Source organism: Podarcis liolepis (assembly GCF_965112155.1).
Source record: "Podarcis liolepis genome assembly, chromosome: 9".
In the NCBI taxonomy this organism is placed as follows: Eukaryota; Metazoa; Chordata; class Lepidosauria; order Squamata; family Lacertidae; genus Podarcis; species Podarcis liolepis.
The window spans coordinates 57276491-57303623 of NC_139564.1; the positions used below are offsets into that span (position 1 = coordinate 57276491).

The 27133-nt window shown below is 43.4% G+C and overlaps 1 protein-coding gene across 1 annotated transcript; it reads right to left on the reverse strand.

The window, feature by feature from the left end:
- Positions 1-3241: 3241 nt before the first annotated feature.
- Positions 3242-26006, reverse strand: ASAH1 (N-acylsphingosine amidohydrolase 1). Its single transcript, XM_083460062.1, has 14 exons — positions 25825-26006; positions 18469-18515; positions 17892-17982; positions 16432-16518; positions 14455-14533; positions 13664-13738; positions 13508-13553; positions 11073-11217; positions 10427-10481; positions 9987-10068; positions 7893-8024; positions 7324-7447; positions 5906-5962; positions 3242-4612 (listed from the first exon to the last, which is right to left on the reverse strand). Exons 1-14 carry the CDS (start codon positions 25891-25893, stop codon positions 4523-4525), a joined length of 1179 nt encoding a protein of 392 aa, XP_083316188.1. The 5' UTR covers positions 25894-26006; the 3' UTR covers positions 3242-4522.
- Positions 26007-27133: the final 1127 nt, after the last annotated feature.

Sequence of the window (27133 nt, forward strand, 5' to 3'; positions counted from 1 at the left end):
GTTGGGCATTGGACGAGAAATTCTACTTTGTAATTCTATGGTTCTACAAACTCCAACTCCCACCAGTCCTAGCAAACCCGGCAACGGCCAGTATGGGTGTTGGAGTTGGGCATGCATATGCTTAAGAAAAACCCATCTGCCTGTCCACTCAGAATGTAACTTACCGTATTTGCTTCCCATAACCTACCTATGGGTCTTCAAAGAACTACTTCCAATCGATAGAGCACAGCTTTTTGTGGGTGGGGGATACAGACACCGCAATCTTGCATTTACGCCCGTTTAACCATCATGACTGCCCCGAGAATTATGGCTGCTATAGATGAGGGCACAGAGATCTCTACTGCAGATCTCAAAGGCCTTCATCTAACAAGTTTCAAGGTTTCCTTGGTTAAAGAGGAAAGCATTTGGCTATGGTATGGCCCGTTGGCTGTGTAGAAGAGATTTGCGTTGCAGGAGTGTACAGCGGCCACATCTGTTGAAATCAATGGGCTCGAGCATGATTACCGTAATGCCCTGCTGTAAAGTGGCCAATATGTAAAAAGTTCTAGAAACAATCCGTCTTACCAAAGCATAACCTAATGATGAGCTGTACGATTTATTGCGCAGATCTACTTGCTAATTAATTGGCACACAATACACCAGATTATTTCTAAACTCTATTGTTATCTAGTGTTAACCAGAGCAGCAAACCTGTGTATGCATGCTCACTTGAGCATAAACCCCTATTAAGCAATGTGGGACCCCACCCCAAACACACACCCATAGCAGCATTTATGTCGGATTACAATCCAATCTGTTATTGATCCACTGTAATATTTTCTCCTTAAAATTGGTGTTGTGAATTGCCTTGTTTAGACTTGCAGGATTTAACAAGCCACTTTAGTAAAAAACTAGGTCATAGAACGAGTCTTAGTTTTGCACCCCATTGTTAATAGAGGTGCAGCTGCAAGACGTTCTAGTTTCAAGCAAGTGGAACTAGTTGAGCTGGCTCTGGCAACGTGGAACCTGAAAACTGGAGAAGCCTGGCTGAAGGCAGGTCTTCATGGAGTGTCGGTGGTGGTGGGAGATACAAGATTGCTAAATAAATAAATAGCACCCACAAAGTTTACATAATGCTAGATAGTAGTAAAACCTCTTAAGTCGTTTACATGAAATATTAACATTATTAAAAAGTTAACCATTAAAAACTTTTACAGATTATTATTTTTTTAAAAAAAGATTAAAGCTTGTCAACATTTACATATCTGAACAGGCTTGCCTAAACAAAAATATTTTAAGCAGGCACCCAACAGAGTATGGTAAAAGCCTGGTGTCAATTGGCAGGGAGTTCCAAAGTTGCTGCCACACCAAACAATAATTTTTTTACAACTTCGGAGCAGTTACTGGGTGGCAACCTGTAACGGTGCCCGTTCTGCAGATCCAAGTGGCCTAGTGGGCACATATGGGCTTTATATACCAATATATAAACTTGAATGTAGCCTGGTAACAAGAATGACGAGGACAGATCTGGGAGAAGAGGTTCGATATGCTAACAGGGTCTCACTCCTGTCAGAAACCCTGCTGCAGCGTTCTGAACTAACTGCAGTTTCCAGGTGAGGTGCAAGAGAAGCCCCACTTACGAGTGCATTGCAGTATAAATAATAAAATTATCCAAGTGTTAAGTCAGGTTTCCTTGGTGTGAAAACAGCCGACACATTTTGCACCAAGTCTTTGCTTTCGCTCAGAACTGAAAGGAGAGTGGCAGAAAGTCGGCAATCCTGTGGAAGCCATGGCCTTGCAGTGCAATGGGGAGATGAGGGTCATTATTGACACAATTGTTCCTGAGTAAAGCTGACAGGGGATCTCACTCCAGTACTTATTGAAGGTTTAAGTCACATAGTGAAGCAGCAGCGAAGGTAGCAAAGAATTACTTCGCTGTCTCCTCAAACAGGGAGTGAGCAATGTAAAACCAAAGGAAGAACATAATCTTACTTCTGCTAATCAAGCATCTCCCATTTTCTTCCAGAAGGGAAGTCTTGGGAATCCCAGCCTAGCTTTTTACGTGATGAGCATAACACACAGTCCATCTTGCAACAGCAGTAAGTCACACCCATGGGTTTTTGTTTTAAGAAACAGGCATCAGGGTGGAGGACTGGGGCAGCAAAAGAGAGACGGAAGTCCTATACCTTGGCCACCACCATAACCTTTGTAGCCAAAATGCTGATTTTGTGACGATTAAAGTATTTGGTTGATTCAGTTGGGAAACATTCAGTTTCTATATTCCTGATTTTACCGTGAACTCATCTTTCCAGTTTCCCTGTGTATCAAAATCTTGCAACGGCACCAATGTTTTAATGCTTAAAAGCACTATACAGTGGTACCTTGGGTTAAGAACTTAATTCGTTCTGGAGGTCCGTTCTTAACCTGAAACTCTTTCTTAACCTGAGGTACCACTTTAGCTAATCCGGGCCTCCTGTTGCCACCACGCCACACGATTTCTGTTCTCATCCTGAAGCAAAGTTCTTAACCAGAGGTACTATTTCTGGGTTAGTGGAGTCTGTAACCTGAAGCGTATGTAACCTGAAGCATCTGCAACCTGAGGTACCACTGTATAGATATATCTATGCAGTCTGGAAGATGTCAGCTGGACTTAGTTCTATATAAAGATAGTTGGCAAGCACAGAGATCTTTATTTTTATATAGTTGGCAAGCATAAATAAGTTCAGTTGAGATCTTCCAGACTGCACAGATACTTTTAACAATATTTTCATTTAGAAGTCACATACTGTGTAAAAACCGGCAAGGCATTCCTTATAAACTTGTGTCTTTTTCGGCTGGGAACTCCAACTGTGTGGGGGACGGACAGCTGGTCGGAGAGGGAGGGGCAGATCTGCATTAATGCATTAACACACCAACGTAATATTCAGATGTAGGCGCTGGGCCACTTTCTTCTTTGGAACTTGCCTCTACTACTCAGAGCATGTTAACCAGGCATTCAGAACCACCCTTTCCAAACTACCATTCCTCCCTCAGGGAAATTTGCGCTTAGGTGTAACACAGCCCTCGAGATGCATATCAAATCACCCGAAGGACTTTTGAATCAACAGACAAAAGGCATGGCCAGTTTGTGGGTGTAGAATTAGCCGCCTCTGCAGAATGTCGTCTAGCCCTGAGAGAAATGGGAGCGGCTTTGCAGAAGCTGCAATACAGTGAAGCTCATTCCTCGCTTCGCTTTCCCAAAGAAGTCAGACAAAGCAATGTGGACCATTTCTCCCACAATTTCTTTAATTGTAAAGCGATCCATAATATATTAAAAGTACATTCTTTGTACTGTCTAGCAGTACGGAAACATTCGTAGCCACGTTAGGTTAGTAGGAAAGCGGAATAATTTTTATTCCAGTGCCTAAACCTTTTAGAAAGGAACCACCTCTAATCTACTGAACTGGGGGAGCAGGGAGTGGAACAGGGCAAAGGAAGAGGTGGGCAGGGATGGATGGACCCATTTTGCCATAGCCAGGAATACCCCAAACCAGTGCCATTTTTCTATAAAAAAAGGGGTGCCGGAACTCACCATGAACACCTCCCTCGTTCTCCCAGAATGGCAATGGCGCCCACCTGAGAGGTGCCAGAACAGAGTTCCGGGGGGAAAAAAGCCCTGCCCCAAACCACTGCTCATTCCCCAGGTTAGCCAATTATGCTCATTAAAAAGCAGCAATTTAAAACCTGCCTGCTTGCACTGAAAGCAACACAATTCGTATTAGCCCAGCTAAGAAGTCTCCCATGCTTAAACCTGTCGCTAATGCTACCACCTCTCTCTTTAAGAGCACAGAAGAGGCAGCCTGGCCATCTGTTTGTTAACTTAAGGAAAGAGTGTTGTAAGGTTAGCGCTGCTCTCCCTCCCAGCTCTTTAAAAAGAAAAGAAGTGGGGGGGGGGAGAAATCCCCACCAGAAGGAGCCAAGATAGCCCTCCAAGGCTGGAGGAGATTGCCATGCTGTTGGAAATGACCCCTGCTCCCAGTTTGGAAGAGATGGAACTGGGGAGGCCAAGAGCCCCACATTTCTTCAGAACTGGGAAAATGCACTGTGGCGCAGAGGCAGCTGGCAGTCCAATCGCAAGGCCAAACACTGGGCTTTCTTTTAAAAGACTGACAGCAACCCTCTACCTGAAGGGAGTTTGTACAATGCCTTTTCTAAGCCTACAACAGATCTCCGGGACCAAGTCTGAGAGACTAAACTTCGGAGGAAATCATGCCCAGGGATTGCACTGCAAGACATTTCCTTAACATTGACGGGCTGAAGCAGCGTGTAAGGAAATAGGGATCCAAAAAGCCCACTGTTTAAGTTTCAATTCATAGGAAGTGCACCTTAACAGTATGTTAAATGCAAGGGGTACGGTTTACACTGGCAAACCATTGCAGAACTGCCAGGTTTAGAAAATCATCATCTCATAAGACACGCTGCAAGTGAAGGGGAGTCTTGGATGAAGTACAGCCTCTGTCTTTTCCTGCCTGGTGAGCATCCATTTCATAAGCCACCCGAGTCCTCACCAGGGGCTACAGGGGTCCGGACACTCCCTCAGGTAAGTCTCCATATGGCTTTCAGAAACCTCGAGCAGCGTTGTAGACACAGTCAGCTAAATGGGGAGGAAAGCAAAGTTTTCACGGCTTTAATGAGTCTGAACCAAAGACAGGAGAATAAGTCAATACAGTCATACCTTGGTTTTCGAACAGCTTAGTTCTTGAACGTTTTGGCTCCTGAACGCCGCAAACCTGGAAGCGACTGTTCCGGTTTGTGAACTATTATTGGAAGCTGAATGTCCAACATGGCTTCTGCGGCTTCCAATTGGCTGCAGGAGCTTCCTGCAGCCAATCAGAAGCCACGGTTTGGTTTCTGAACATTTCCAGAACGGATTCTGTTCAACTTCCAAGGTATGACTGTACCATGAAGCAGATTGCTTTTCTAAAGAAAGTGTTTTATATTGACAAGGGTGGAAAGCTATGTCTTAGCTAGACCAAATATAAAAGCCTCACATGCAATGCAACAATGCTTTGATTTACAGATGCGGGGGGGGGGGGGGGAGGACTCCACACCAAGCGGAATCAGTGCTGCCAATATCTGGAAATCTAAGAGAATTAACAGACTAACTACCCCATAAATTGCCAGTGTGCCCTTTTAAAATGTGGGTTTTTGGGGTGGAGGGTTATTGGGTTGTTTTTATTTTGATTATGTCTTTTGTGGTTTTATATTTTGCTTTTTCACTGTGGGTAAAATCTCAGTGCCTAGGACTTGCCAATCGTATGGTCGGCGGTTCGAATCCCCGCGGCGGGGTGAGCTCCTGTCATTCGGGCCCAGCTCCTGCCCACCTAGTAGTTCGAAAGCACCCTTAAGTGCAAGTAGATAAACAGGGACCGCTTTATAGCGGGAAGGTAAACTGCGTTTCCGTGTGTTGCGCTGGTTCGCCAGCTGCAGCTTCATCATGCTGGCCACGTGACCCGGAAGTATCTTTTGGACGGCGCCGGCTCACGGCCTCTAGAGCGAGATGAGCACGCAACCCCAGAGGCGGACACGACTGGCCCGTATGGGCAGGGGTACCTTTACCTTTACTGCTTTTATTCTGTGAACTGCCCAGAGACCTCTGGGTATAAGGCGGTATATAAATTCAATAAATAATAATAAATAAATAATATTAAATGCACTCTCTCTCGTGTGTGTTTCCACACATGTGTATGGCTTAGATTGTCTTGTGGCTTGGTTTTCATCCCCAACTCTGGGATCTAAGGAGTACAAAGAATATTCTAGGCAGAAATAATCTGCTGTGGGAACCATCTGTTTTAAGAGCAGCAATAAAGAGTCTTCTCCCCTTTCGCCTACCAAGACCTGAATAAGGCAACAACATGCTAGACAAGGAAGAGTGAGGGCGAGTTACCTTATTGAGAATGGGCTTTGTGGAGAGAATGTTGTACAGAGCTGGCAATGAGATGTTCTGCATGGGTGAAAAATAGAGAGAACAAAGATTTAAATTACCTGCAGACTTGAGCCAAAACAAAGCTTCAACCTAAGCAGTTTCTTTACCAAATTTCAACATCTGACCTCTGCTAAGCAGCAGTGAAGCCAAAAGTTGAACCATTTTTCTGAAGCGTTGCATTCCCCTGGAGGCCATCTGCTGCTGGGGGTGGGGTCATGTACCAGCAGAGGGTGCAGACAGACAAAAAAAATCTGGATTACAATGGAACCTTGGTTGTCGAATGCTTCAGAAGCCGAACAATTTGGAACCCGAACGCCAACAACCGGAAGTGAATGCTTCAGTTTTTGAACGATTTTTGGAAGTCAAACAGCTTCTGTGGCACCTTTTTCTATTTTCACCATTCACTTTGACGACAGCCCTTTAATTTTTGGTTTTCAAATGATTTTTGGAAGTCGAACGGACTTCCAGAACGGATTATGTTCAAAAACCGAGGTTCCACTGCGTAACTAGCTTCAAATTTTGCCTCCAGTTAGTATTTCCAATCCTGTGCAGTTCTGCTCAGATTCAAGCTCCACTGAGTTATCCTTGAATAGGGAACGGATTTTTTTATTGTTGTTATTGTTGTTATTCTTCTTCTTTAGTGCAACATACTCGGAGTTGTCAAGTTGATGCTTGTGGGCACCAGGGTTCCCACCACTGCTTCCTAGGTGTCTGTGAAAGGTCTCAGAAAACATCTCATTGAGAATCTACAGTGCAAGAGTGTGTTTGCTCCTGCTCAGCCTCTCCTATGTGGAACAAGTTCCTTTAAACGTGCCCACGAACGGAGGTCAGGAGTGGACACACTGTTCTAAATGGAGGAGAGGTGCAAAGCTTCTTTTGCGAGGGCTGTGGTACATTTTCCTCTAAAAAAGGGGGCATGGGCAGATGTGGGGCATGCCTGCACCATGTTGTGGTCCTATCCGTTTCATTTTGAAACAGTGGTGCTGGACTGACATATGGAGCCCAGCTGCACGAATGGCGTGTCAATTTAATTAAAATATATTAATAACAACTTTATTATTCATACCCATCCCATCTGGCTGCGTTTCCCCAGCCACTCTGGGTGGCTTCCAGCAAAATATAAAAAATAGTAAGATGTCAAACATTTAGTATGGTCGGGTTTCATCACCTGTAAAAGGACTTTGGGCTACAACATTGTTTTAATTAATTTTGCATGTCTTAGACCAGGCATGTCCAAAATCCGTTTTGGGGGCCTAACCTAATCAGGCCGGTTTAACCTGGCCCATGAGGCAGTTTATTTCCTTGGGTAAAATCGGCCCTTTACTTCATCAAATCTGGCCCTCTTTGAAAAAAGTTTGGACACCACTGTTCAGACCTACCTCTTGCTTTGTTTGGTTCAAACAGCTCCTTGTAGGGCTTCTCCGGTCATCCAGAAAGGGTGGAGGCCTCCAGCGGTCATAATTGGTTTCCATTACATACCAGACGCCATTTTCTGTGTCCAAGCTTGAAAGAAGTAGAAAACATCAATGCCTATTTTCTGGCAACGATGCACCTTAAATGATTTTTACTTCTAACTAATTTCTGTTGGAAGACTCAGAATACCTAAAAGGAAGTCCCAGATGAGCCACTGAACTGATCCACCAGGCTCTCATGTTCTTGAACGTTACCCCCAGAGTTCAAGTTGCTTAAAGCAGAGCACCCCAAAACTGGTCTCATGTCACCAATGTGAACGGTAAAGTCAGAAGCCATGGTGGATTTTTATTGAAATCGAGGAGGATACTGATACTGATATATAAAAGCATGGGGGAATGTACACAAGGAAGAGACACTGTAGAGAGACCGAAACCTCAGTAATGCATTAACAAGAGCTGGTTGGTGTAGCAGCTGTAGCAAAATCTCTTACAGGCAACGGATCTGCTTAAATCGTTTTACCATCAGGCATACTTACTCCCAGATATCCAACACTGCAACACGGGAACGTGTAATGACACATCCCTCGCCGGATTTGTTTCCCCCTAGTATGAAGTAAGCTGGAGCCAGCAGCTTTGAATGAGCCAGTCTGTCCTTTGCCTCTTCGTAACTACATGCAAGAACAGAAACAGCAATGAGAAAGGCGCGTTAACCAGGTATTGCATGGCAATTGTGAAGCTGGTAGGCTAGAGCCTTTCAAAATACTCTCATGTAAAGCAGTCACTGCCTAGTGTGGAAGTGTATTGTGGGGGAGTTGTGTAAGAGAGCAAAGGGGGGAAAGACCTTGTTTAAGGGTGGGTAGGTGGGAGAATCAAGAGGCAGAGAAAAAAAAGAGGAGACTCATATGTGATGGACCTATCAACAAGCATCAGTTGTAATGATGAATAATGAAAAAAAGATGTTTGAAAACGCTCTTCCCAAAAATGCCTGAAGCATTCTTATTAGATAGATAGATAGATAGATAAACTTTATTCGCATTAGCCAACAGCCATAGCAACATAAAACAAGCAATATATACAATTAAAAAGACAACAATGGGTAAAAAGGGCAATCAAATGACCAAGATTATCATTCAGATAGTGCCCCTTAATCTCATTGCACCCTCGATAAACCTAGCAACCTTTGCTGTTGTCTGATCATTTTGATCTGATAAAAGAAAGAACAAGGTGGCCACAGATGGGCGGCCTGGGATGGTAAGTAAGAGTGGGGTAATGGCCTCATTCCTCAGATCTTTATAAAGGGGACAGGACAGGAGAACATGAGCCACTGTTTCCCGACTGCCATCTCCACAGGGGCAGAGTCGTTTCTCAGTTGGAATCTTTTGGTATCTGCCCTCAAGTATGGCAGAGGGCATCACATCCAATCTGGCCAGTGTGAAGGAACGTCTGTATTTTGGGATAGTTAATTTATACAAATATGGTGCCAGGGAATCAAATTGAGAAGGGGGAGAAAAGGCATACCAAGGTCAGAGTTTCTTTATAATGGCCAGAAGCATTATTATTAGGAATAATAGGATTAGAAGTCCCCCCCAAAAGATGGTCAAATTATGTATGTGACCACAGCAGCCAAAGAAGGCAGGAAGGAAAGAAGACAAGGTTCCAACAAAAGAGGAATGGTTTTCGAAGTTAATGTGGAGAGGGCGAGATTGACGGCCAAAATATGAGACTGAAAGGAAGGAAAGCATATGGAAGAATGGAAATTCCTTTCGGGCTATTTTTAAAAAAACATTCTAGCCAAATGAAATCGCCAGCAGGCCTTGAAATATATGCAACAGGAGGACAGTAAGAATGCTGTAAATAAAGAAATGCAGAGCAGAATAAGTATTGTCTATAAGGCAGCAGGTAACTGTGGGGGGGGGGGGGACATCACGAATGCAAGGACGGGAAGTCAAATTGTTAAGAAAAGTGTTTTTAAGTTTATAAAACCAATAAAAATTTAACTACAGGAAGAAAGAAAGAAAAAGAGACTCATCCCATTGTTCCTGTAAGCCAAGCACTTCCTCTATTGAGGAACACACAATGCATGTGAAGGATGAAGCATTGCCTCTGGTTCTCTGCTGACAAGTTAGTGGGGGGAAAGCATGAGTTCAAAATTTAGTCTTCCCAAATCATGCCAGTTCTTCTGGTGCTGTTCTGCTGCAGCAGCTTGTACCAAAGGGCAAAAGCTGTCCCTGGAGCCCATCAGAACATTGTTCCAGGTGCTTCTGAATTTCCCATTGTTGTTGCCTCTCTCCAGAAGGAGTGATACCTCCCACTCCATACCCAACCTTAAAGCTCCTGCCATGCCAGAGGCAGGAACCACTTGAGTAGAGAAGAGGAGGAGGAATGGTAGAACGTGAAACACACAACCCCACTGCACAGCACCTTGTTGATCCACAGATGGTACCAGGTGGGTCTGAACGTTAAACAAGTATCACACAATGTAAAATTTCCATGGAACCAAGATGGCGGTAGTCAAGACGAGAAAGAACAGACTTAAACAAAGAGACATTATAAAATGAGATTGGGATTATTCCTAATTTCCCTGGCTTGGCCATATATGCAGATAAACCGCTTCACAATTTGACTGTTACCTTGTACTGTTTTCCAACACAGATCTGGTGAGAAAACTCATCCACCAACCGTTTCTCTGGCCAAGGAGCCACTCAAAGACTCCTGCAAGAAACACAAATTCAAAGAGCTTTATGACCACACGCAGCCTTAGCATTGTTTAAGCATCTCATCTTTCAGTTTAATTCAACCAAGCTGAAAGTCATCCCAAACCATTTCCATGTGGTTTGCTTCTTGGACAATGGTTGGGCATGCCCTGCTATTGCTTCATGCCACACAACTTCTCATATAGTTTCTTACAACATGCATCACACTGCTTTCTCCACTTTCTCACCTGCATCTTGTGAAATTGGACCTCCAGTGATTTGAGTGGGGTGGGCTTTAATGCTACTAAAATTTCCCCATTTTATTAAAGCTAAAAAAAACCCCAAAGACACAGGAACAGAGCATTAAGCATACTCACCAATGTAACCTCCATCAAGACTGAACCGCTCATTCATGGTTAGAGTAAAAATGCCCTAAAATACAAAAAGCCAGTTAACAGTGTTTATTAATACCCAGCAGTTAGAAAACAGACAGAGTTAAGCTAATTCTGTAGTGCTTTAAGAAGGCCACTGTAAGCGAGAGAACACTGCTATCCATTGTATTATAGTTTTTGGGCCCCAATGTTTTACAAATGCTCTTCCTCTTTGTACATGCATACCTAGTGATGTGAGGTGAGGCGAGGACACAAGCATCATATGCTCATATAGATGTTTGCCAAAATACACATTCTGCACACAGTGAACGCCACTCTCCCAAGGCTTCATCAATCGTAAAATAAACTATTACGCATTTAAGGTGCTTTGAGACTCTGCTGTTTTCTCTACAAGGCACTAATATGCCTGGCTTTGTTTTCAGCAAAGTTTGCAACATCAGATGCAATGGAAAATTAAGGGTGGATGCCACTAGCAAAAGAAGCCTCTGAAGTCACCTGCTTGCTCCTAAGGGAAGGGGAAGATGAAGCAGGCAAGCCTGTGTCTCAGGCCTGTTCATACTCATAATGGCAAGCTATGGTTTACAGTTACATCAGAATGCACCTAGTGTTGTCCAAATAAAGGAATACTCACTGGCTTCAATCCAGAAACCATTCCCACGTAGCCTGCAAAATTTGCAGACCTGAACACTGTTTTATTGTTCCTTTGAAACTCCAGTGACACCATGAGCGGCTTCAGTTTCTGCGTTGTCCTCCAAGAACTAGCATTCACGTCCCACCTGCAGGAAAAGCAACACCACTTAAACATAAGCAAGAACTGTCTATCTAATGCAAATTGCAACGAATCCACAGCAATGTAAAATGGACTCTCTCAGATCTTTGAGTCTTTCAAGCTGGATGCATGAACAGCTAACATTTGGGTGGCTTTCCTTGGAAAAAGCGAGCACATAAAAATCTCTTTCATCTCTCTCCCCTCCACAACAGGAGCAAGTACCACATTCGGGCAAATCCTGAGGCAAAGCAGAATGCCTCTGGGAGGCACAAGTTGAAGCAGAGACCCATCCCATAAAGTGCTTCATAGCACCTCAGCGATCCAGATGTCAAAACATTGCTGCAAACACCCAGAAGTGAGAGTGTTTACCATAATGCTAGGGCGGGGTGATGAGGGAGACGGTGCTTATAATTGGGAAGGAATGACTGGCATCAGCATTCTCCAATCCAAGGGCTTCAGGGGAGGGAGCAGCTTTGCCAAACTGTCTCCCAATTTAAGGAAGGTATCAGCATAGGGAGCAGAGGACATGGAGGAAGAATTCTGCTGCGTCCTATCCCAAAGATGCCTAGCACAAAAGCCCCTCGGGCCAGGGTTCCCCAAATCTGGGTCTCCAGCTGTTTTTGGACTACAATTCCCATCGTCCCTGACCACTGGTCCTGCTAGCTAGGGATGGGAGTTGTAGTCCCAAAACAGCTGGAGACCCAAGTTTGGGAAACGCTGGTCTAGGGGCTTTTCGTTTGATGTGGTTGGCTGTACTTACTTGTGCCAGAAAGAAGGGGTGGACGACTTTATTTTTTTGTTTCCCAGTACAGTGGTACCTCGGGTTACAGACGCTTCAGGTTACAGACTCCGCTAACCCAGAAATAGTACCTCGGGTTAAGAACTTTGCTTCAGGATGAGAACAGAAATCACGCAGCAGCAGCAGCAGGAGGCCCCATTAGCTAAAGTGGCACCTCAGGTTAAGAACAGTTTCAAGTTAAGAGCAGACCTCCAGAACAAATTAAGTTCTTAACCCGAGGTTCCACTATAATAGATTGGGTTTGGAAGGCAATCAAGTAGACTAGGAGCATTATCGTGTCTTTTTCAAGATAACGACCCGAACATTGAAAGCTCGCATGGACTAAGCAAAGGTGTGGTTGTTTTGGGTTGCTCAATGTTTTACATTGTCTTAGTGCTCTTCTGTTAAGGAAGCTGTTTATAATTTTGTTGTCTGAGCTCCTCCGGTGATGGAAATGAGATGTATTGTTGGCAGAATAAATGTTTTCACTAAAGGGAGGGGGAGTGGATTAGGAGCCATGAAGCAAATCAGGTAGCCTCTGAACAGACAAATTAAACTGCTGCACAAAGTGCTGGGTCTAGATCTGAACCAAATCTTGTGGTCAATGCACACTGCTACCCTGTATGTTCAGAAAATGGAATACAGTTGGGGCATCAGGAGGAACAGGGTTGAAGGTGGCATAAGGGGCTGCAGGGGGCTGAAGTTGGCAAAAATCACCCCACTTCCACTTCTATTAACTGGAGGAGTCTGCTCAATCAAAAGCCCTTCTGTGAGAGCAAGACCCCAATTAGATGCTACCCACAGTCTTCACGGAACACTGCTAAGTCATGGGCCTTTTATTTTTTTAACAATTTATTCAAAAGTTACAATACAGTTACAATACTTTTTCAATGAGTAAATCCCCTCTGCAGACAGCTCTGTGATGACAGTGGCATTAAAATATCCTGTTCTTCAATAAAAGAGAAAAAGGGAGCCCAGATTGTATCAAAGGTATCTTTTTGGGAGATAGGAGGGATAGATGGTTTAGTGATTTTGGAGGTCAGATAAAATACTTTTTCTCAAAAGGTGCAGCGTGTGTGTGTGTGTGTGTGTGTGTGTGTGTATGTGTATATATATATATATATATATATATATATATATATATATATATACACACACACACACACACACACATACATATACACACACACACACTATGCTTCTTTCTTAATAAAAATCTATTTGGATAAATAAAAAAAGTCACTGTGCTGAAAAGGACAACCTCAGAGCTTCTCCCTTTTATAGAAAATGGTGAAAATTATGACAGCACACATATTTTCCCCTCTAAAGACGCTCCAAAGAAATTGAGAAAGGCAGGCCATAGTCAAAGATGCTGCAGATTAACTAAACACTCTGCTCATTGCTTAGTCTCAAAGCAATAAAAAAGGTAAGGTAAAAAACATTTTATTCCCCCCCCCCCCCAATTTAGAAAGTTTGTGGATCCACCAGGGCAGGTTGGACCTCACTGGTACATACATACCCAAGAAACAATCCAAAATCAAGATTTCTGGCATGGTACAGCTTTCCTGGTTGGAAAGGAAAAGGGGGTGGTGGAGAGAAATGAAATTAAGGTCAAAGAAAAAATACCTTAAGCACTATCTTTAAAATATATGTCGTTGGCTAAGCAGTCATTTACCTGTGGGGTCTTCTGCTATTATTGAAGTGCACACTGTGAAGACTTCATAGAAGATATTGAACAGAACAATGTCACCTAAATTGGAAGGTGGGAAGGGAAGAGGGAGAAAGAGAGACCTTTCATCAAACTGACCATTAAAAACAACGGATAAAACCAAGCATACACTTAAAAGGAAGAAAATGGAGACAGGAAATATCTTCAGAGTATCACTTCTTACTGTGCTTGGTTCATATGTCTATGGACTGCAAGCCACAAGGCAGAGACACTGAGCAGGAAATCTACAAGACTTGCCATTTCAAAAAAATTCTTAGAAGCCTGCAAAGAGGATGGGCAACTTGTTGGTCAATCCTATTTTAGTACCTCTGTGAGATGCCCCTCTTTTCAGCTTTTGAATTGATATAGGAATTAAATTGACTTGCTCTCCTGAATTATGCAATACACAAGGTGCATAATCTATAGCTTGATGATTTTTAATCCAGGAATAAGATTACAGGATCCTATTCTCTGTTCAGACATGCAAATATTGTGCTCCCGGCATACTAAAGGTGAGGATATTACTGTACAGACTTTCACTCAGTAGAAAACCCGGTCAGTCTTCCTAGTCAGGTCTTACATTTAAATAGACACCTGCTCTTCATCTCTGCTACAAACATTTAAGCACTCCTGTTCCACAAATGTATTATAACCTCAGCATGTATTGCTACAGTGGCTGAAATGTTCAATTGCACCAAATTATGCCTTTAATAGTGTGCTTTCAGAGCCAGACACAGTAATAACAAAATGGAAATTACCTAAAGGAGCATCAATTGCAGAAGCAATGCCTTTGATCTCATCATTGAAAGGATAGGGAAGGGTGGAACCTAACCAAGCCTAAGAAGAAAAGCCACAAGTTATTAAAACCTGAAAAACATAGTAAATAACTTTCTATTTTTAATTTCTCTGTCTCCATATATTTCCTTCTCAGTCCCAATTATCTCTTGGTGTAAACACAGCACCTTCACAGAGGGTTAGTGTCATTTCACAAACTACAAAGGGACAAACTCAGTTTTGCAGTCTGATCAACAGGCAGCACAGCCAATTGTGATTCCCCAATGGGTACATATGAACAACACACATTGGCTGCAATTGCATTCTACAATTTTTAGATGTACACTTAACTAAAAAAGCTATGTGCTAAGTGGTCTGTAGTTGCCTCAGTAGACATTTGAGACTTTGTGGACTGTTGAGACCTTTAGAAAAAAAAAAATAACTTGCTTATCAAGAATTTAGCTGCAGGATGACCTCCATTAACAAAGTCCAAGGCACTGTGGTTTGGCTGGCATTTTGGAGCTCCAATATCCTTCTCCTCTTGCATTTTTACATTAATCTGAACACCACAGTTCATGCAGATAATTGTCAAAAGCAAAGAGAAAGAACTTGTGGAAGATGGAGGTTCAAAACAGAACTACTGTAGATTTATTTACTCATTCCTGCACAGACTGCAGCCATAATCCGCAGACCAGTTAGGACACTTATTTCAAGGTCCCTGAGCTCACTTTCTACCATTTTTGCAACCCTTATTGCGTTACATCCTATTTTTTCAGATTTCGCTTCCTTCTTGCAGTAGCTATTTCCAGAGCAATGTGCAACAAACTCCAATTCAAACTCTGGTTTAAATGTAAACTGAATAAATAGGCTCCCTTTTATTTCTGAGTAACGTCTGCTGAAATAAGTGGACACTGAGAAGTTCAGTAAGAAGACACTCTGAAACATTAGTAGACAATTAGAAGACAATTCTACTGTGTTTCACTTGGAGTATACCCCCTGAAATGAACGAACATGACTAAGTTAGGCCCATTAATTTAAATGGTCTAATCTTCCATCTACACGATACATTTAAACCAGTAACATACCGCTTTAAACAGTCATGGATTCCCCCACAGAATCCTGGGAAGACTAGTTTGTTAAGGGACCCTCTTCCCTCTCACAGAACTACAGTTCCCAGAATTCCACAAGAAAGGGGACTGACTGTTAAACCACTCTGGGTTTTCTAACAAATCTCAGCACTCTTAACACACCAGAGTTCCCCGGATTATTTGGGGAAAGCCACAAATGTTCGACGTGGCATGATATTGTTTCAAATGTATACCCCATGCGTGTAACACCCTGACAAGATTGCATAGATCTGAAAAACATTCCAGTGCCCCCGATCACCTGAAAGCATCTTTGGATCTGGGCCCACGATAGTGATACTCCCCTTAAGTAACCCGGGAGCCTATCATTTTCTAGATCATCACAGGATTTGCCTGCGTGAATCCTTCCTGCATCTCTCTGAATCCCTTCTAGTTGCTTTCCCCCACACAGCTCAGTTGTAAAGCACATGTTTTGCCTGGGGAAGATGCTAGATTCAATCTGAGGTTTTCCTAGCAGGGCTGGGGTAGACTCCTGCCTGACAAAAGTTGACAGTCTGAACCTGCATATGGCAGCACCCTGGCTTCCAAGCAACAGCCAGATAGCCTGGAGCGGTGATAAATCTCTGCACAGTAATGTACAAACTCAAAATCATGACTGGCTTTCTGAGTGCAGTGGCACACCAAAGAGATTTTCATTAAGGGGCCTGCAATGATGCCAAGGACTCCTGGCAGAATTCACTCTAAGCATCAGATCCTGTTGATAACTAGTGCATTTATTTCCCCATTTTTGGCTTTTTAGCAGCTGCGGTTCAGACAGGCTCAGCAAGCTGGATTCAACTTTCCCCTAAATTTTAGAGAAAATGGAAAGGTACTCACCAATTTAGATTCCAGTGATGCTACGGCTTTTCCACTATGAAGGAATGTGCTTAAAATATCTTTCATAATCTTAAAGACCTCCTTCAGCTGGAAAAGTTTAAGAAAAAGCTCGGGTGAACACACTTTTAGGGTAATGCAAGAGCCACTTAAAACATATAACCCTTTCACATATGCCGAAGCACATCTGAAACAAGCAGTCTTTAATAGTGATGAGTTGACACTTTCAACTATGTTCACTGACGCAATGTGAAACGTCTTTTGTAAAGGTAGAGAGTTCTTTCTTTAGGCAGACTTCATACATTGTTAAGCCCTGCCTATCCTGTACAGTGGTGCCTCACAAGACGAAAAGAATCCGTTCTGTGATTCTCTTCATCTAGCGGTTTTTTCATCTTGCGAAGCAAGCCCATTGACGGATTAGCGGATAAGCGGCTTAGCGGCTTAGAAAAAGGGGGGGGGGAGGGGAAAAAACCAGCAGGAACTCGCAAGACATTGTCGTCTTGCGAAGCAAGCCCATAGGAAATTCGTTTTGCGAAGCACCTCCAAAACGGAAAACTCTTTCGTCTAGCGAGTTTTCCGTCTTGTGAGGCATTCGTCTTGCGGGGCACCACTGTATGTTGTGACCATTCCAAGTCTCAGCTGCTATCAATGGGTGCTCTGAGGGAAGAGGGAACACCCTAATTCTATGAATTATTCTATCTGCTTTTGCTTGCCCATCCCAATGAGGCCTCTGCTGTTTTGCATCCTGACAAGGCCTCCTTCACAGCTTTGCAACAGCAAAACCCCACCCTTACAAACTGGAATGTGGCCAGGCAGGAGAGCAGAAGTGGAGAGTTGTGTCTATTAAGATTCCACAAGACTGAATCTATGACCATACCCCCAGAAGAACAAAGACAAAGTGAATTCACAGCTGAAGAAGGAGGAGGAGGAGTTTGGATTTGATATCCCGCTTTATCACTACCCGAAGGAGTCTCAAAGCAGCTAACATTCTCCTTTCCCTTCCTCCCCCCCAACAAACACTCTTTGAGGTGAGTGGGGCTGAGAGACTTCAGAGAAGTGTGACTAGCCCAAGGTCACCCAGCAGCTGCATGCGGAAGAGCGGAGACGCGAACCCGGTTCACCAGATTACGAGTCCACCGCTCTTAACCACTACACCACACTGGCTCTCATACAACCTATGCACATTCACTTGAATGCCAGCTTGTGTCTGTTCCTCAGTTAAAGCCATTTTACTAGGCATTCTGACTGAGGATTTTTGGCCTTGAAATAAAAAGCAATGCAGAATTCAAGCATCTTGTCCTAAGCACAATTTAAAATATTTCCCTCCAGCTTTAGGGGCAGGATTAAAGCCTGTTTCATTAAGCAGTACACCTATGTTAGCGGAAATTAAAGCCTGCATCTCATTAAAAAGGCGCCTAGAAGAAAGCCTCTGATCCTGACCTCCTTCCCACCATGTTCCCTACCTCTGCATCTTTGTCACGTGCCACCTGGACCCATCTCTCACTTGGTGGCAAGTCAAGATTTATGATGTAGGTGGGAATCTTTCCTTTGTACCTGAAAAAGGAGCGATTTTCATGAAACGCAGAAAGGTGTAGCTACACTTAAACCACTATTTTGCGGCTGTTGCCTTCAGGCTTCTTTCTGGTTAAAAATTTCTAAGTAATTTATATTTACATTACCTAGCTTTCATCCATCAATATTTAACACAAACATATTTAACACAAGCACATTTTACCTATATTTACACCTAGTAGCGGTCTTCTTTTACGATCGCTGAAGACAATTAAGGAATCTTCTTTAAGCTAACCTACACAATTCTTTTCCATGTGCCCTCATTCTGCAAAAATCACCACTGTCTCAAACTAGGTACAATGTTCTCTAGCTGAATGTTTGGTCAGTGATATATAGTAAGGTAATAGCAGCACCACTATCCTGACTCAAGTTTAAAGTTTATGTTATATTAATTAAATTTGTAAGTCAACGGGATCACAAGTAAACAGCAACTATCAGCTACTGAGCTGTCCTTAATAAGTTACTTACGTTGGTCCTGAGGGAGGATATGCTAGTGTTTTGCATTCTTCACCATACTGCAAAAAAAAAGCCTTTTTGAGAACAAACATTTTTATAATTGTTTCATGCAAAAATATTCAGAGTTCTTGTTGCCTTCTCAGCTTTTGCAGACAAAAACAAAAAACCAAAAACCCCTGAAAGACTAAAGTTGCAGTCATATGCAGACTTACCAAAGACTAAAGTCCGACGAAACTCATTGAGCCCTGCCTGGGATTGAACTGCGATACTTTTTTACAGTATACCTGAACTCTCCATTTGCAGGTGTCAAGGTTAGGGTTCAAAAATGCAAACAACTAGCTGGAAACTTTTTTTCTATGCATGTTTAAAATGGGCTGGTTTGGGCATAACTCTGAATCATGCGGGAAGCCTCTGACTTTGAGCATTCTCGCCTCTTTTTTGATGCATGTCAGAAGGAGGAGACAAGTGGGGAACAGCTAGTCCTTACTTTCCTAGAAGCCCCCTTCTCTGGCAACAAAAAACTGCCCTATGTGGTGGTCAGGTGAAGATGATGAAAAAGCGTTCCATTCATAGTAGTGGGATCTTTTCCCAAGCCAAATTGCTATGCAGTGGGAGGCGTTTTTTGTGGTGATAGAAGCAGCAGCACACAGGCAGACAGCGTTAGAAACTCAAATATATAAGCTAGGTGCCAAATGGCTCCTTAGGGTTACGGTCGCCAAAAGAGAATGCCTAGCTGTCATTTTTGTGGCAGATGGCTCGAAAGTCATATTTTTCAATTTCAGGAACTTTTGGGTAGTGGCTGATAGCCAGGTGCAAAATGCACCTGACGAATTTTGAACGCTGCAGGTAGGGAAGTGCTAACATTTCTTTTTTGAGCTTCAACTAGCACACAAAGCTTTTGCTTTCTGCTATTTGCTTGCCTCTTGGATCTAGTACAGGTCTGATTTTTTACGTTGCTTGTGAAGCAAGATATACTACAGAAGAGAGGTAGGCTGGGCTAGAAAGCCACATTTATGTAGAGACCCATCTGATGGTGGGTAGCCAAGAGTCCTTACCTGCTGAAAAGCATTTTTTTTAAAAAAAACCATGAGAGTAAGATCTTGAACCTGTGGTCCTCATTTGGATTCCAGCTTTCATCAGCCCTTGGCCAGGGACGATGGAAGTTGTGCTCCAGCAACATCGGTAAGAGCCACCACCCTAACCTGGAGTCAAATCTGGTTAGCTCCATTGTATTTGAAATAAAGTGTTTTCAAGCTTCTTATTGAAACACAGTGAGAAGGTACTTAAGCAGAGAGTACTTGCAAAAAAAGCCACTCTCCCTCTAATGCAGAAAGAAGAATGAAACCATAGGATTAGCAAAGGTGTTACTCAAACAGTTGGGATTATGTAAGCAGACACAGAAATGCCACTGTTGTAGGCTGGGAGCTATCTATTTAATTGATGGAATGGCAATTCCACAGGAAAGCAGACTCCTCTACTAAAGTCTTAACATGTTGAGCAACCCTCAAAGTGGGTGGGGAGAGGAAAGATTATTATTATTAATTAAACGTGCAAACCACCCTTCATCCAAAGACCACAGGGTGGTTCACAACAGAAAAAACAAAAACTGAGAACACAAAATACTTAATAAACTAAACCAAAAACATAACAATAACCCCCTTCCCACAAATTATCCGAAGGCCTGGCTAAAGAGAAACATTTTTGCCTGGTGCCTAATGAAGGTGCCAGGCAAGCCTCCCTGGGGAGAGCATTCCACAGATGGGGAGCCACAGTAGAAAAGGCCCATTCTTGTGTTGCCACCCTCCAGACCTTTCATGAAGGCACATGAAAAAGGGCCTCAGATAATGACCACAGGGTTCTGGTCAGTTCATATGGGGAAAGGTGGTCCTTGATGTATAGCAGTTCTGGGCAGTCAAAACCAGCACTTGAATTGGGCATGGAAACTAACTGGCAGCTAGGCTAGGATCAGTGTAATATACTCAAACCATCTTGCCCCAGTGAGTAACTTGGTTGACGAATTCTGCACTAGCCGAAGTTTCTGAACTGTCTTCAGAGGCAGCCACACTTATAAAGTGTTTCAGTAATCCAACCTAGAGGTTACCAGAGCATAGACAACAGAAGTTAGGCTATCCCTGTCCAGATAGGGGTGTAACTGGGCCACCAGCTGAAGTTGATGGAAGGCACTCCGGGCCACTGAGGCCAACTGAGCCTCAAGCAACAGCAAAGGATCTAGGAGGACCCCCAAGCTACGAACCTGCTCCTTCTGATGAAGTGTAACCCCATCAAGAGCAGGCAATCTCCCACCCATCTGGTATAGGGAACCACCCACTAACAGTGCCTTATCTGGATTGAATTTCAGGTTGTTGGCTCTAATCCAGTCCATTACCGAGGCAAGACACTGGTCCAGCACATCCACTGCCTCACTTGCAGATGTAAAGGAGAAGTAGAGCTATGTGTCTTTGGCATATTGCTGACAATGTACTCCAAGATTCTGGATAACCCCACCTAGTGGTCTCAGGTCTATGTTAAACAGCATGGGGGGGGGTTAAATCCTGATGAACACTACACTGAAGGCTCCATGGGGCTGAAGAACAACACCCTCTGGGAATGACCATCCATTTCCCAGCATGTCCCCCAGTCTCCTGCCGGCCCCAGGGCTTCAATTCTAGTTGTGGATATTTTGGGGTTCAGTATTTTCGCTCTGGATTGAAGAGAGACAGCGGCACAGAGAGCGTTCAGAGGATGATCCCCGCTTTACACAATTTCACTCGTACATGTGGGGGGCCCCAGAACGTAACCCTCACCTAAGTGTGGGGACGCTTGTGCTGAAAAGAGAGGCAACCCTCCAGATCAGACAATACTGCAGCAATCGTAATCATTATCATGCACAGACCGGGGCTGCAACTCTGTGCCCGCTCTCAATATCCATGCCAACATACGGCCCAATGGCTTCAGGCTGTCGTAGGGGAGGGGCCAGATGCTCACCCAATTTTATGCAGAATTCTCCATCACAAGATACCTGTGTAAAGGCGGATTGCATAACTTCAAGAACTGGTATACTTCTAATTGCTTGTCTTCCTCTTTTATCAGACAGAGCATCTGCAATCAGGGAGTATCTTACCTTTTTGCCAACTAACTCAGACTGTCAGCTCAAGTATTTACATAGGTGCATACAACGGTTGTAAGAGAAAGGCAACTCTTTTTTCTTTTGCTATTTTTAGTGAATTACTGAAGTGTAATTCAAAATTCTCCTCCTCTGCCTTTCCCCCTGCTTCCCCCTCCCCCCAAATATATTTAACTGTTTTGGAATCTTGTCTTCTGTGCGGTTTGGAGTAATTTTTGGTTTTTCAGAAGACAGAACTTGCAATTGCCAATGGATAGAAAATGGAGACAATTGTTTCACCAGCGATAAAGTAATATTTGCACTCTGTCAAGAACTCTGCTGAAAAAGTAAGGGATATTACACCTTAAATGAGGTTACACAAGGATGTAATTAAAAGTATCCCACCAGAGGCACTATTTCACAACACAGTAGTGTTTATGACAGATAAACATATGCAGCAAAGTTCAAAGACCTGTTCTGGGGATCACAGATCCACAATTTTTGATTTTTACTTTGACATGCACTCAATCTTTAGCCTATTTAATATAAGAAATAGTCACTTGGCAGGTAGAACCAGCAGGGCTGTTGTGAATCACATGAAACTGATGCAAGCAGATTTCCCTTGCTCTCCAAACATGGAAAAACTAGTCAGTTTCACAATATGTATTAGAAATAACTTGACTGCATAATAAATGTCGGATTCATCCCCTTTGCAAATGCCCCTCTATTAGGTACAAACAAACATTTATTTATCTCAAGATCAGTCGCAACCGATCTTGTAAGAGAAGAAGAATTCAGATGTGTTACATAAAAAAACAGACTCAAAATGCAAAAAAAGTGTAAGAATTTTTTGAAGCAGAAGGGCAGCTCCTCTGACTCAACTCTGGTGATAATAAACTGTCATGTGATACTTGTTAATACACTTTGCCATAGCTAAGCGTTAATTAAGACCACATTTGAACATCTATGTTGTCCATTTGGTTCTGTTGGGAAGGAATATACATTTCAAGAAAAGATTACACATCCATGAACTGCCGCACTCAGCAGTTCGTTTCTCTAAACGAAACAAGAAAGTAATTGCTCTGCTAAGTCACAAGATGCAGCATAAACAGATCTGAGCTCCTCACAAGTTGGACTTGAGAGATCAGCCTACTCAAAGAACATGTGGTTTAAACAAAGTGGGGGGGGGGAGAATGCTCCTGTATTTGGATATAAGTAGAATGGGGAAATATAGAAATATACAACAGTATACAAGGAATTCAAGGAAATAAAGTAGCTGGAGACCCTTTTAGTCATCTAGTCATCTGGCTGTCTTGACCTCCAGAAGCAAAGGCAATGTTAAGAAAGCACTATGTGGAAAACAAGATGGGAGAGATTAACAGTTGTAGGTTTACCAGAGGCATCTGGTTGGCTATTGTGAGAAGAGAACTCTGAACTAGATGGGTCACTGGCTTGATCCAGAGGGCTCTGATGTGAACGTCAAGGCTTTAAACTCATCAAGTGAAAAAGATTATCATTAAATCATTAGTGGATCAGTTCATGGAAGACAAAGGAAAGGTATTTTCACACATGACGGCCATATGTCACTTTGGAACTTAGCTGGTGCAAAGGATTAAGTGGAAGGAAGGCATTTAAAACCACACGTACATTTCTGGCTAATATAGTACAGATGTTTTGTTCAAGTGTCCACACCATCAAAGCAGGCACCTTATTTTATAACAGCCTACGAAAAGATCTCACAAAAATGGTCTCCAGCTACCTGAACATCTAGACATTTAGGCCTTCTGCCTATACCATGTATGGCCTGAGCAATGTACGCGACTAAGCTCCAATCCACGACTAAGGACTTTGGATAGAATCATAGCGTTGGAAGGGATCGCAGAGGTCATTGAGTTCAATCCCCTGCAATGCAGGATTTTTTTGCCCAACATGGTGCTCAAACCCATGACCTTGGGGGGGGGGAGTGTCTCATGCTCTATGAACTGAGCTATCGCACATATATATGCAAGGAGATTCATCTCATCTATGGTCACCTGCAAAGCAGACAGCTGACTGCTTCATCATATGGCTGGCTCCGTTTCCTATACCGCTGCAACATTTTGGGAAATAGGCAGAGTATTTGTATTTTAAAAATGCAACTATGCAGTGAATAATAATGATAACAATCGTCAACCTCTGTGCCACTGCTTAATTTCTAAGACGAGAGCTCCAAAGTCATGACCAGAAATCCATCTGCCTCCGCAATCTTACCTAGTTGTGGAAATGGCTCAGAAAGAACAAAGGACTTTTGACATGTTCCAAACCACTCCCTTTTATCACTGCTTCATACGTTCTGTACATGAGATACTAAGAAGAACCTACTGCCTAAAATACCGCCTCAAATTGTAAAGCACTCCTACAACCATTATGCCAGTGGTTCTCAAACAGTGCGGCGCAGCACACTGGTGTGCAGGAGAAGATGGCAAGTGTGGCAGGACCCGCTCAAAAAAACATTCAAACATTTCAGTATAGCATAGCATCAATTTTTTTTTAAAAAAATAGCAGAATATGGGAGGGATATCTTGTTAAAATGAGAGCACTGGTATCAAGTGATACCGAGCACAATCCTAGCTGTGTTTTCCAATAAGTTATCAAATTAGAAAAATGGGTGCGGCGCAAGGAAATTTTTATTCTGAAACTATAGCCCAGGGAAAACAGTGAGAGCCACTGCACTATGCTCAAGTGGGGGGGAGAATATACACACAAATGCTGCTTGTTCAGCACGACCTTCCAACTGTTGATCCAACTACGCCTCCACCCATAGTCCAGCTGATTCTGACTCAGGATAGGAGTCTCCAAAGATGTAGGCAACTGACACAAATCCTCCCCACTGGGAAAATCATTACTAGCCCTGCATTTGCCTGAAAGATGCACAAAGCAGGAAGACTTCAGCATCCCCAGCAAAAAGTGAAGAGAAACAACAATAGGGCTGCCTATTTCCCTTCCTCTGAAATATACAGACCAATCGGATTAATCATCCCTTGGAAGTCCTTTGGCCTTTCCTGCTCTGCTCATGGTCAGCATGGTAAAAAGCAGATTGCTTTGGGTCCTCCCTCCCTCCTCCTAGGACTGAGCCTGTAAGTCAGTCAATAAAAATGAAAGCCTCTGAGCATATGGGTGCGGCATTTGCCTTGCTTTGTTATAACTTCCTACACTGCCCTTTGACCTGAAAATCACCGGGTGGCCGCGACTACAGCTGCTTGGATGTTATTAGCCCAGAGATTGAAAGAAGGCAGAGTCCCTACCAGAGAAGGGCAGATTAAGTTGATGGGACTATGCCGAATTGGCAAAAATGACCCGGAGAATCAGAAACAGGAAGAGCAAGATTTTAATAATGGGGGAAATATATAATTTGCCTTAAAAACCATTGCGAACAATTAAAATCATTAGTAGGATTGGAATGACACTTGTGGTTTAATCTTGAATTTTGGGAATGCCCTCCCATTAGATGTCAAAGAAATAAACAACTACCGGTACTGTATCAGACTTTTAGAAGACATCTAAAGGCAGCCCTGTTTGGGAAGTTTTTAATGACTGGTGTTTTAATGTATTTTTAAACTTTTGTTGGAAGCTGCCCAGAGTGGCTGGGGAAACTCAGCCAGATGGGCAGGGTACATCATCATCATGTTGTTATTGAGATTTAAAAGATTTGGATTAATAAACAATATACAGGAGGAAAAAGGTTAATACAAGGACCCACAAAGGGGAAAAGGGAAGGAGATTCTTTGGAATTCTCTTTTTATGTTGTCTGTTAATTGTTTTTTAATTTTTTAAATCTGAAAAGCTAAATAAAAAAACAAACAAACCAGAAGGTCGAAGGGCTGTTAGCAACAGAAACTGAACTTCCCTTTCAGCCTGGATGGTTCAGTGGGGTGAGAGTGCAGTGCTGACAACGCCCAGGTCGCAGGTTCGATCCCGGTGCAGGGCAGCTGCATATTCATCCCTGCATGGCGGGGGCTGGACTAGATGACCCTGGGGGTCCCTTCCGACTCCAACCACCCTGGGATCCTTTGAAAAAGAGAGGGAGAGTCTGCCTGCTCCCCACAACAACAACAGCAGCAGCAGCAGATCTTTCTGCACCCGCTCAGGAACGCTTTTGGCCGACGGGGGTAGCGGGGGTGTTGTTGTTTTTTGTGCGCGTGCGTCTCTCTCTCTCTTAACTCCGCTGCTTTTCCCGAGGGGGGGGGGAGAGAAAGGAGAGGAAGCGAGCGCGAAGAGAAACTCACCGGGTCCTTGGCCACCGCGGCCCCCAAAACGACGGCGGCGACGACAACGAAGACCCCTGGCGCCCGCATCTCCCCGCTGCTCTCGACTCGGCACGCAGAGGTTCTCCCTGCCGTGTGAGAACTTCGCTCTGAGGCGCCGAGCAAGATGAAGAAGGGGCGGGGCCCCGAGAATCACATGACTTCTCCCGCACGGGCAGGCCCGCCTCCGTTACGTGAAGCGGCAGCGCGAGACGTCCGCCCGCGCAAAAAAGGCGGGAAGCGGCGTTGTTCGCCTGAGGGCCGGGCGGCCTCGTCCGAGTCCCTGACTGAGGAACTGAGGGGTGGGGGAGAAGGCGACGTTTCGCGCGGCTTCTTCCCTCACAGTTGAGCGGCCTCAAGTTAAGGTACATACAAGTGGACTCGGCCACACGGCTGTGAAGGAAAAGCTTCACAGTGTAAAACCTGCCCATGCTAGATGGCGCCGGTGAGCTAGGGCAAATTTCACGTATCTTTCAAAACAGGTTTTTTTTTTTTAAAAAAAAGCATTTCCACGGCGTGTTTTTTTTAAGATTCCCCGTTATTGTTTTAATTGTTTTCTTAAATTGTATTATGCAATGGCTGTTGCTGAATTTTATTCTGAGCTGCTTTAAAAAAGCTTGGTTTATTAATTTTTTTTACTAGATTTTTTAGCCTCCCTTTCAGGGTGTCTGTCCCCACAAGGCAGTTCACACAACATGATAGGGACAAAAAACAAAACAAACATGTACTGTATATGGGTCCTTGGAATCTATTCAGTTCGTTTTTCCACAAAGCTTGGACAATTATAACATTTCTTGTACAGTTCTGATGAATAAACTGCCCATTTTCTGCACTGATTTTTGCATCTAGATTTGATCTGACTCACATCTTCCCTATAAAAGGATATGTTTTTATTGCACATCCATATTTTCCCCCCCCCAGATGGACAGGGTGGCAATAAAGGCCAGCTTGCATGCTTTTATTTCTCAAGCAGGTTTTTCAAAATTCTTAAGGATTAAAAAGCAGGAACAAAATCTCCAGGCTTCTACTGTTGCCTTTCATTGGTCTGGAAAAAAACAGACCTGGATTTCCAACTTCATAAACTTGCTACTACTGTATAAACCCTCAACTTACAAACTTTTAACTAGTGCGCATTCAGCTTTAGGAATGTGGCAAAAATGTATTGACACATTACTGCAAATGATTTATAAACTACAGGTGAAGCATTCAAACTTTATTCTTGTTCTTCCTGTGTGGCAATTATTCTGTACGTGATGTTTCTTCCAGTCCTTGTAAAATATGTATCATGCCT